Source organism: Electrona antarctica, assembly GCF_951216825.1.
Source record: "Electrona antarctica genome assembly, contig: scaffold_223, whole genome shotgun sequence".
Classification (NCBI taxonomy): Eukaryota; Metazoa; Chordata; class Actinopteri; order Myctophiformes; family Myctophidae; genus Electrona; species Electrona antarctica.
Window position 1 is genome coordinate 47,501 of NW_027638010.1, and position 12,500 is coordinate 60,000.

Below are 12,500 nucleotides of genomic sequence, written 5' to 3' on the forward strand. Positions count from 1 at the left end.
ATCATCAGGTAGGTGGCGCCACCTACTGATGAAAGTAGAGAAACACACTCGTGCACAGTTAACAGTCTTTGTATTGAGTTTGTGCTTGAAATGTACTGTAATTCTGCAAAATGTTAATAAATATTTCAATCAATCAATCAATCAATCAATCAATCAAAACCCAGTAAGACCAGGATGAAACAACACAGATTGTTGACATTAATACAACTGTACAAACAACCCAAATACAGATATAACTGTATGTAGTCCCAGCCTGCAACAATATAACTGTATGTAGTCCCAGCCTGCAACAATACAGATATAACTGTATGTAGACCCAGCCTGCAACAATACAGATATAACTGTATGTAGTCCCAGCCTGCAACAATACAGATATAACTGTATGTAGTCCCAGCCTGCAACAATACAGATATAACTGTTTGTAGTCCCAGCCTGCAACAATACAGATATAACTGTATGTAGACCCAGCCTGCAACAATACAGATATAACTGTATGTAGACCCAGCCTGCAACAATACAGATATAACTGTATGTAGACCCAGCCTGCAACAATACAGATATAACTGTATGTAGTCCCAGCCTGCAACAATACAGATATAACTGTATGTAGACCCAGCCTGCAACAATACAGATATAACTGTATGTAGACCCAGCCTGCAACAATACAGATATAACTGTATGTAGTCCCAGCCTGCAACAATACAGATATAACTGTATGTAGACCCAGCCTGCAACAATACAGATATAACTGTATGTAGTCCCAGCCTGCAACAATACAGATATAACTGTATGTAGACCCAGCCTGCAACAATACAGATATAACTGTATGTAGTCCCAGCCTGCAACAATACAGATATAACTGTTTGTAGTCCCAGCCTGCAACAATACAGATATAACTGTATGTAGACCCAGCCTGCAACAATACAGATATAACTGTATGTAGACCCAGCCTGCAACAATACAGATATAACTGTATGTAGACCCAGCCTGCAACAATACAGATATAACTGTATGTAGTCCCAGCCTGCAACAATACAGATATAACTGTATGTAGACCCAGCCTGCAACAATACAGATATAACTGTATGTAGACCCAGCCTGCAACAATACAGATATAACTGTATGTAGACCCAGCCTGCAACAATACAGATATAACTGTATGTAGTCCCAGCCTGCAACAATACAGATATAACTGTATGTAGACCCAGCCTGCAACAATACAGATATAACTGTATGTAGTCCCAGCCTGCAACAATACAGATATAACTGTATGTAGACCCAGCCTGCAACAATACAGATATAACTGTATGTAGACCCAGTCTGCAACAATACAGATATAACTGTATGTAGTCCCAGTCTGCAACAATACAGATATAACTGTATGTAGACCCAGTCTGCAACAATACAGATATAACTGTATGTAGTCCCAGTCTGCAACAATACACATATAACTGTATGTAGTCCCAGCCTGCAACAATACAGATATAACTGTATGTAGACCCAGTCTGCAACAATACAGATATAACTGTATGTAGTCCCAGTCTGCAACAATACAGATATAACTGTATGTAGACCCAGTCTGCAACAATACAGATATAACTGTATGTAGTCCCAGTCTGCAACAATACACATATAACTGTATGTAGTCCCAGCCTGCAACAATACAGATATAACTGTATGTAGTCCCAGTCTGCAACAATACACATATAACTGTATGTAGTCCCAGTCTGCAACAATACACATATAACTGTATGTAGACCCAGTCTGCAACAATACACATATAACTGTATGTAGTCCCAGCCTGCAACAATACAGATATAACTGTATGTAGTCCCAGTCTGCAACAATACAGATATAACTGTATGTAGACCCAGCCTGCAACAATACAGATATAACTGTATGTAGTCCCAGCCTGCAACAATACAGATATAACTGTATGTAGACCCAGCCTGCAACAATACAGATATAACTGTATGTAGACCCAGCCTGCAACAATACAGATATAACTGTATGTAGACCCAGCCTGCAACAATACAGATATAACTGTATGTAGACCCAGCCTGCAACAATACAGATATAACTGTATGTAGACCCAGCCTGCAACAATACAGATATAACTGTATGTAGACCCAGCCTGCAACAATACAGATATAACTGTATGTAGACCCAGCCTGCAACAATACAGATATAACTGTATGTAGACCCAGCCTGCAACAATACAGATATAACTGTATGTAGACCCAGTCTGCAACAATACAGATATAACTGTATGTAGACCCAGCCTGCAACAATACAGATATAACTGTATGTAGACCCAGCCTGCAACAATACAGATATAACTGTATGTAGACCCAGCCTGCAACAATACAGATATAACTGTATGTAGTCCCAGCCTGCAACAATACAGATATAACTGTATGTAGACCCAGCCTGCAACAATACAGATATAACTGTATGTAGTCCCAGCCTGCAACAATACAGATATAACTGTATGTAGACCCAGCCTGCAACAATACAGATATAACTGTATGTAGTCCCAGCCTGCAACAATACACATATAACTGTATGTAGACCCAGCCTGCAACAATACAGATATAACTGTATGTAGTCCCAGCCTGCAACAATACAGATATAACTGTATGTAGACCCAGCCTGCAACAATACAGATATAACTGTATGTAGACCCAGCCTGCAACAATACAGATATAACTGTATGTAGTCCCAGCCTGCAACAATACAGATATAACTGTATGTAGACCCAGCCTGCAACAATACACATATAACTGTATGTAGTCCCAGCCTGCAACAATACACATATAACTGTATGTAGTCCCAGCCTGCAACAATACACATATAACTGTATGTAGACCCAGCCTGCAACAATACAGATATAACTGTATGTAGTCCCAGCCTGCAACAATACAGATATAACTGTATGTAGACCCAGCCTGCAACAATACAGATATAACTGTATGTAGACCCAGCCTGCAACAATACAGATATAACTGTATGTAGTCCCAGCCTGCAACAATACAGATATAACTGTATGTAGACCCAGCCTGCAACAATACAGATATAACTGTATGTAGACCCAGCCTGCAACAATACAGATATAACTGTATGTAGTCCCAGCCTGCAACAATACAGATATAACTGTATGTAGTCCCAGCCTGCAACAATACAGATATAACTGTATGTAGACCCAGCCTGCAACAATACAGATATAACTGTATGTAGTCCCAGCCTGCAACAATACAGATATAACTGTATGTAGACCCAGCCTGCAACAATACAGATATAACTGTATGTAGACCCAGCCTGCAACAACGTGTCCAACCGGCCCTGTTGGCGCGGTGGGTTGCTCATTGGTCTATAGCGAGTGGAAGGCCCGGTGGGCCCTGTTGGCGCGGTGGGTTGCTCATTGGTCTATAGCGAGTGGAAGGCCCGGTGGGCCCTGTTGGCGCGGTGGGTTGCTCATTGGTCTATAGAGTGGAAGGCCCGGGTTCGATCTCATTGGTCTATAGCGAGTGGAAGGCCCGGGTTCGATCTCATTGGTCTATAGCGAGTGGAAGGCCCGGGTTCGATCTCATTGGTCTATAGCGAGTGGAAGGCCCAGGTTCGATCTCATTGGTCTATAGCGAGTGGAAGGCCCGGGTTCGATCTCATTGGTCTATAGAGTGGAAGGCCCGGGTTCGATCCCCGCTTCCATTTAATGCTACATGTAGAAACAACACATAGCCTACCTTCTGCTCTCTTAGGGGTTCACCCATTTAGGCCTGACGTCGAAATTTATAAAATAACTTCTAAAACCTGACAGTTTTCTGTCAGGATTTGTGCCACATTTTCACGATCTTTCAAAAATAGCAGACCTACAAGCTCGTAGCGTGCCGCGAGTGCCGCGCTATGAGCTTGTAGATCTGTTATTTTTAAATAGCTAAAGTATAACATAATGCTTAAAACACCAAAAAGGGTTCCTGCCCAAAATGGGTTAAGTTCTTGTTTTATGCTTTCTTTCATTCTTATATTTTGTGGAGACTCTTTACGTGAAAAGAGCTCCATGTTTGTTCTGCCCAAACCCAACAGGTGATTGTAATCAGGTGATTATAGTGATTCCACCTGCCCAACACAGCTCAGTAGATGGCGCTATACACCATAGAAAAAATACAGTTCGTTACCCAAAACTAAAAACATACACAATATGCATATTTTCAGAAAAATAAACAATAGGCCTACAACAAAAATATTACAGACTACCCATAACCGGGACAGCTACAGCCATCCAGAACACATCATGTCCAGCCACTCATTGTATTTCATCTGTATATATTTATTCATATATTGACAGAAGTTCAGCAGTTTGAAATGAACATATGTAGCCTAATTATTGACAGAAGTTCAGCAGTTTGAAATGAACATGTAGCCTAATTATTGACAGAAGACAGACAGTTTAAATGAACATATACGTATTTATTGACAGACCAGTTTAAATAAACATAGGATGCATAAATAAATGTAGGATTTCTGTTTTCCTTTCTGTCTGCTGGTAGGAATGGTGTGAGCTCCCCCTTGTGTCTAGCCTGATCACTGCACCTGTCTGATGAATGGTGTGAGCTCCCCCTTGTGTCTAGCCTGATCACTGCACCTGTCTGATGAATGGTGTGAGCTCCCCCTTGTGTCTAGCCTGATCACTGCACCTGTCTGATGAATGGTGTGAGCTCCCCCTTGTGTCTAGCCTGATCACTGCACCTGTCTGATGAATGGTGTGAGCTCCCCCTTGTGTCTAGCCTGATCACTGCACCTGTCTGATGAATGGTGTGAGCTCCCCCTTGTGTCTAGCCTGATCACTGCACCTGTCTGATGAATGGTGTGAGCTCCCCCTTGTGTCTAGCCTGATCACTGCACCTGTCTGATGAATGGTGTGAGCTCCCCCTTGTGTCTAGCCTGATCACTGCACCCGTCTGACCCGTCAGAGCTTTTCAACCTTTTTCATGTCAAGGTCCTTTATTCATTAATTAATTAATTCATTAATTAATTAATTAATTCGTTCATTCATTCATTCATTCGTTTGTTCATATATTCATTCAACATCTGAGCCACGGACCACCATTTGAAGATTAGATTTAGTCCACAATTCCATGCTGTATTGATGTTGGTACCATTAGAAGAGATAACATGATGTTGGTACCATTAGGAGAGATAACAGGCAAACGTTGATCAAAATAACATATTCTTGTAAATTTTTCAACCTATCTTCATATAATTGGTCCCCACTAATGATCATGATCATAAAATGACACAATGTTTGTCTACTCAGCCTGTGTCTCATAGGAGGGCTGTGGGCAGTTCAGAAACCCGTCCACCAGTGACATCATCGTTGGGGAATCCAAGCTAATAGAAACTGCAGGCTTTGTATTCCTGAAAAGTTGCAATGCAAAGTTGCAACTCACAATAATACAAATCCAAATATATATAAAAACAATCTTGTTTATCTAATGTGACGCAGGCAACAATATTGTCTGGCTGTCCTAGATTGGTGCTATCTGCCCACAGACTGACCAAATAAACAGATTGGTGCTATCTGCCCACAGACTGACCAAATAAACAGATTGGTGCTATCTGCCCACAGACTGACCAAATAAACAGATTGGTGCTATCTGCCCACAGACTGACCAAATAAACAGATTGGTGCTATCTGCCCACAGACTGACCAAATAAACAGATTGGTGCTATCTGCCCACAGACTGACCAAATAAACAGATTGGTGCTATCTGCCCACAGACTGACCAAATAAACAGCCCTAGATCAGTCCACTATGCAGGACAAGCTTCCGTCACCTCATAGCTGTCCGTGTTATTTTGCGTGGCTGTGTTGTTGAACACACACACACAGCTTAACGTCATTCTGTGTTGTTGAACACACACACACAGCTCAATGTCATTCTGTGTTGTTGAACACACACACAGCTTAACGTCATTCTGTGTTGTTGAACACACACACAGCTTAACGTCATTCTGTGTTGTTGAACACACACACAGCTTAACGTCATTCTGTGTTGTTGAACACACACACACACACAGCTTAACGTAATTCTGTGTTGTTGAACACACACACAGCTTAACGTAATTCTGTGTTGTTGAACACACACACACAGACACACAGATTAACGTCATTCTGTGTTGTTGAACACACACACAGCTTAACGTCATGTCTGTGTTGTTGAACACACACACAGCTTAACGTCATGTCTGTGTTGTTGAACACACACACAGCTTAACGTCATGTCTGTGTTGTTGAACACACACACAGCTTAACGTCATGGCTGTGTTGTTGAACACACACACACACACACAGATTAACGTCATTCTGTGTTGTTGAACACACACACAGCTTAACGTCATGGCTGTGTTGTTGAACACACACACACAGCTTAACGTCATGGCTGTGTTGTTGAACACACACACAGCTTAACGTCATGGCTGTGTTGTTGAACACACAGCTTAACGTCATGGCTGTGTTGTTGAACACACAGCTTAACGTCATGGCTGTGTTGTTGAACACACAGCTTAACGTCATGGCTGTGTTGTTGAACACACACACACAGCTTAACGTCATGTCTGTGTTGTTGAACACACACACAGCTTAACGTCATGGCTGTGTTGTTGAACACACACACACACACACACAGATTAACGTCATTCTGTGTTGTTGAACACACACACAGCTTAACGTCATGGCTGTGTTGTTGAACACACACACACAGCTTAACGTCATGGCTGTGTTGTTGAACACACACACAGCTTAACGTCATGGCTGTGTTGTTGAACACACAGCTTAACGTCATGGCTGTGTTGTTGAACACACACAGCTTAACGTCATGGCTGTGTTGTTGAACACACAGCTTACCATCATGGCTGTGTTGTTGAACACACACAGCTTAACGTCATGGCTGTGTTGTTGAACACACACACACAGCTTAACGTCATTCTGTGTTGTTGAACACACACAGCTTGGCAATAATACTAATGACCGTAGTCTGACCGTGCAACATGAAAACTCCTGTCGGACGGTCGTTAAAGTTGATTGAGTTGTGATACTGTTCTCGTATTTCTAGTTTATTGAAATGATGTCATGCCCATTAAATGTCCATGACATTATTAAATAAATAATGTATTGTTGTCCAGTGCATAGCCTATACTGCAGGCCTGGTTGATTAGATTTAGAAAACATTTTTTTGCTACTAAAATGATGGATAATTTATACAGAGAAATCCCGTCATTTAAAATGCATCTCAATGAAGGACAGCTTGCCCCGCCTCCTCGCTGCTAACGTGACTATTGGACAAGGACGGGTTGGGGAGGGACTTAGTGCTGCTAACGTGCCTATTGGACAAGGACGGGTTGGGGAGGGGCTTAGCGAAGGGCTAATTGTGCAGAGTCAGCTGATAGAATGAATGCAGAGTGAAAGAAAGCCCAGAGATGTAATTCATGTAACAGTGAACGTAAAGTCAGACTGAATTCCTAAATGCGGTTTTCACCGGTGAGTCCTGATGTGTTTCTTCAGAGTTTCGCCTCGACTGAAGCAGCGGCTACAGACGGTACACATGAAAGGTTTCTCTCCCGTGTGTATCCTCATGTGTTTGGTCAGGTCGTCCTTCTTACACCAACCCTTACCGCAGACGGTACAAACGAAGCGCTTCTCCCCCGTGTGGATGGTCATGTGCGTCTTGAGGCTGGAGCTCTCGCTGAACCTCTTGCTGCAGACGGCGCAGACGAAGGGTTTCTCCCCCGTGTGTGTCCGCATGTGGCGGTGCAGGTCCTTCTTCTCGCCGAAGCGCTTGTCGCAGGTGGTGCAAGCGAAGGGTCTCTCCCCTGTGTGGATGCGCATGTGTCTCTTCAGGTTGCCGTTCAGGTTGAAGGACTTGCAGCAGAACATGCAACTGAAGGGTTTCTCCTCCTCGTTGGACGACGGGTTCCAACCGAAGGGTTTGTCCTCCTCGTTCCAACTGAAGGGTTTCTCCTAGGGGGGGGGGGGCGATATGGAAAAGTATTATATATATATGTATGTTTTCAAGCAGTGTCACCATACACCATATTATCACCATATGTTTTCATGCTGGTTTTTATGGTTACTTTACAACAATAGAGCACCGAAGTCTGACGTCAATATCAGTAGAGGGCGCAAATCTACAGGTTTGTGTACTTTTTATTTGCATTATAATCCCCATAGGGGGATTTTAGATCGCCTCATATAAGAACTGTGTTTGAAAAATAAACATGTCACCCCGGCCATTTCACTCATATGGATATGAAGAATCAACTGACTGAGAGAAAACGCTATTGTTACTGCTACTGAAATAGTTCAATTTTCGCTAGAAGCAGACTATCATATATGAGTGACTAACTGTCGCAAACGATACAGAGACACCTCCCTGACAATATAACGATACAGAGACACCTCCCTGACAATATAACGATACAGAGACACCTCCCTGACAATATAACGATACAGAGACACCTCCCTGAAAATAACGCCGAGACAGCTTGTTTATTTTTGGACCACAACACTTACAGTAGACGATTTCCGCGAACCAGGGGAATCGAAGGGATGAGCGAGTTACGTCAGGACTTCGGTGCTCTATACAACCACCAACAAGGTAAAACAAACCACAAAGAGACCATTAAGACCAGAATGACAATTGCTGCCGCAATTGTCATTCTTTTTTTGTTAAGTTTATCTATGTTCAGTAATTTTATTTTGGTAAAGGTTTGTTTCCGGATGTGCACCACGACTGTTTCCAGCAGTTATATAGTGGCGTTATGCCAGTAAGTGAAACGTGCTGGTGCTTCCGTGCACGACGAACAGCAGGCAGTGTGTTTGTGAGCAGCGTGGCGCTGTGTGGCCATGCCCACCAGGTGGCGCTGTGTGGCCATGCCCACCAGGTGGCGCTGTGTGGCCATGCCCACCAGGTGGCGCTGTGTGGCCATGCCCACCAGGTGGCGCAGTCAGTTGGAAATGCTCTCGCCACAGAATTTACTAGTATTCTGGCCATAAGAATCATCCTGGGCGCTGTTGGTACAGAAGGCCCAGCTGTTGGTACAGAAGGCCCCAGCTGTTGGTACAGAAGGCCCAGCTGTTGGTACAGAAGGCCCAGCTGTTGGTACAGAAGGCCCCAGCTGTTGGTACAGAAGGCCCAGCTGTTGGTACAGAAGGCCCCAGCTGTTGGTACAGAAGGCCCCAGCTGTTGGTACAGAAGGCCCAGCTGTTGGTACAGAAGGCCCAGCTGTTGGTACAGAAGGCCCAGCTGTTGGTACAGAAGGCCCAGCTGTTGGTACAGAAGGCCCAGCTGTTGGTACAGAAGGCCCCAGCTGTTGGTACAGAAGGCCCAGCTGTTGGTACAGAAGGCCCAGCTGTTGGTACAGAAGGCCCAGCTGTTGGTACAGAAGGCCCAGCTGTTGGTACAGAAGGCCCAGCTGTTGGTACAGAAGGCCCAGCTGTTGGTACAGAAGGCCCAGCTGTTGGTACAGAAGGCCCAGCTGTTGGTACAGAAGGCCCAGCTGTTGGTACAGAAGGCCCAGCTGTTGGTACAGAAGGCCCCAGCTGTTGGTACAGAAGGCCCAGCTGTTGGTACAGAAGGCCCCAGCTGTTGGTACAGAAGGCCCAGCTGTTGGTACAGAAGGCCCCAGCTGTTGGTACAGAAGGCCCAGCTGTTGGTACAGAAGGCCCAGCTGTTGGTACAGAAGGCCCAGCTGTTGGTACAGAAGGCCCAGCTGTTGGTACAGAAGGCCCAGCTGTTGGTACAGAAGGCCCAGCTGTTGGTACAGAAGGCCCCAGCTGTTGGTACAGAAGGCCCAGCTGTTGGTACAGAAGGCCCCAGCTGTTGGTACAGAAGGCCCAGCTGTTGGTACAGAAGGCCCCAGCTGTTGGTACAGAAGGCCCAGCTGTTGGTACAGAAGGCCCAGCTGTTGGTACAGAAGGCCCAGCTGTTGGTACAGAAGGCCCAGCTGTTGGTACAGAAGGCCCAGCTGTTGGTACAGAAGGCCCAGCTGTTGGTACAGAAGGCCCAGCTGTTGGTACAGAAGCTGCACCGCCTGTGTGCAGGCGTGCAGGTGCAGAAGGAGAGGCAAAAAAAAAATGAATTGAATTTTTATTTTTTGTTTGATATCAATAAAAAAGCGCTATGACGCGTGGAGACGTCCCACGGTCTGAAAGGGTTAGATAGGACGTGTGGAGACGTCCCACGGTCTGAAAGGGTTAGATAGGACGTGTGGAGACGTCCCACGGTCTGAAAGGGTTACGCCAGGGCTCCACCGGACGCGTTGCGTCTCCGTCGCGTCGCGTCAAAAAACGCACCGGTTCAATTTTAATGCACGCGTCGCGTCTCCGTCAACGCGGGCTGTGTAGCCACCCTTCATTGATTAAAAAGGGAACATTCCCTGACGGTGACGGAGACGCGACGCTGACGCGCCCGGTGGAGCCCGGCCGTAAGATAGGACGTGTGGAGACGTCCCACGGTCTGAAAGGGTTAGATAGGACGTGTGGAGACGTCCCACGGTCTGAAAGGGTTAGATAGGACGTGTGGAGACGTCCCACGGTCTGAAAGGGTTAGATAGGACGTGTGGAGACGTCCCACGGTCTGAAAGGGTTAGATAGGACGTGTGGAGACGTCCCACGGTCTGAAAGGGTTAGATAGGACGTGTGGAGACGTCCCACGGTCTGAAAGGGTTAGATAGGACGTGTGGAGACGTCCCACGGTCTGAAAGGGTTAGATAGGACGTGTGGAGACGTCCCACGGTCTGAAAGGGTTAGATAGGACATGTGGAGACGTCCCACGGTCTGAAGGACGACATTTATCACTATATCGCTCACCCCTAGTTTCTCCTCTTCGGTGGACGGACGGTTCCAACCGAAGGGTTTCTCCTCCTCGTCTTCGTCTTCGCTCTTCACCGAAAGCGACGACGGCCGTTGCTCCGCTGCTACGGGGATCGGCGGGGCCGCTGCTACGGGGATCGGCGGGGCCACCGCCCCCTGCTGGAGCCGTGGAGGTACTGCGTCGTCCTCCAGATGTTCAGAGGAAAGACCCTTCAGTTGCACCTCCTCCTGCAGCAGACTGGGGACGCCCTCCAGATGTTCAGAGGAAAGACCCTTCAGTTGTACCTCCTCCTGCTCCTCCTTGCACAGCGGGAGGTCCTGGAGGTCTGAAACCACATGAGAGTCAAACATTTATTATCCGTTGCTGTCGGGAGGAAACCACCTAACTCCATTTTTGATAGATCAGTACTGAACATTCTTTACGTCTGTGTGTTGAACCAATGAGAAGTATTAAAAAGCGCTTCGGAAAAAAACAACTCAACTCCATTGGACCCTCAAACTGTCTGCTAAAGCAGCTAACTCCACCACCTCTCCCGCTCTCAAACTGTCTGCTATAAAGCAGCTAACTCCACCACCTCTCCCGCTCTCAAACTGTCTGCTATAAAACAGCTAACTCCACCACCTCTCCCCCTCTCAAACTGTCTGCTATAAAGCAGCTAACTCCACCACCCCTCCCCCTCTCAAACTGTCTGCTATAAAACAGCTAACTCCACCACCTCTCTCCCTGTCATGGAAGTAATTGACAAAATATAAAGTGAATTGATAAACGTGTGTTCTCTGTCTAGTAGTCTGGCTGTTGTTAGCTGAGCTAGACTAAACTATGGAATGAACTTCCCATTACAGTCAGAACTACAGACTCACTCCCAATCTAAACTATGGAATGAACTTCCCATTGCAGTCAGAACTACAGACTCACTCCCAATCTAAACTATGGAATGAACTTCCCATTACAGTCAGAACTACAGACTCACTCCCAATCTAAACTATGGAATGAACTTCCCATTGCAGTCAGAACTACAGACTCACTCCCAATCTAAACTATGGAATGAACTTCCCATTGCAGTCAGAACTACAGACTCACTCCCAATCTAAACTATGGAATGAACTTCCCATTGCAGTCAGAACTACAGACTCACTCCCAATCTAAACTATGGAATGAACTTCCCATTGCAGTCAGAACTACAGACTCACTCCCAATCTAAACTATGGAATGAACTTCCCATTGCAGTCAGAACTACACACTCACTCCCAATCTAAACTATGGAATGAACTTCCCATTGCAGTCAGAACTACAGACTCACTCCCAATCTAAACTATGGAATGAACTTCCCATTGCAGTCAGAACTACACACTCACTCCCAATCTAAACTATGGAATGAACTTCCCATTGCAGTCAGAACTACACACTCACTCCCAATCTAAACTATGGAATGAACTTCCCATTACAGTCAGAACTACAGACTCACTCCCAATCTAAACTATGGAATGAACTTCCCATTGCAGTCAGAACTACAGACTCACTCCCAATCTAAACTATGGAATGAACTTCCCATTTCAGTCAGAACTACACACTCACTCCCAATCTAAACTATGGAATGAACTTCCCATTACAGTCAGAACTACAGACTCAC

At 45.3% G+C, this 12,500-nt stretch overlaps 1 protein-coding gene across 2 annotated transcripts in view; it reads right to left on the reverse strand.

Annotated features, from left to right (window-relative positions):
* Positions 1–6,375: 6,375 nt before the first annotated feature.
* Positions 6,376–12,500, reverse strand: part of LOC306918467 (uncharacterized protein) — a 22,261-nt gene continuing 16,136 nt past the window's right edge. Inside the window, exons 3-5 of one of the 2 annotated variants that reach the window (XR_013789341.1) lie at positions 10,867–11,195; positions 6,682–8,016; positions 6,376–6,638 (exon numbers count right to left, since the gene is read on the reverse strand). Coding sequence is in view for 1 of the 2 variants with exons in the window: in XM_079531369.1 (XP_079387495.1) it covers positions 7,531–8,016; positions 10,867–11,195 (815 nt within the window). In the remaining variant the exon portion in view is untranslated. Of the gene's footprint in view, positions 8,017–10,866; positions 11,196–12,500 lie in introns of both variants that reach the window. The other variant, XM_079531369.1, reaches the window with a different exon arrangement.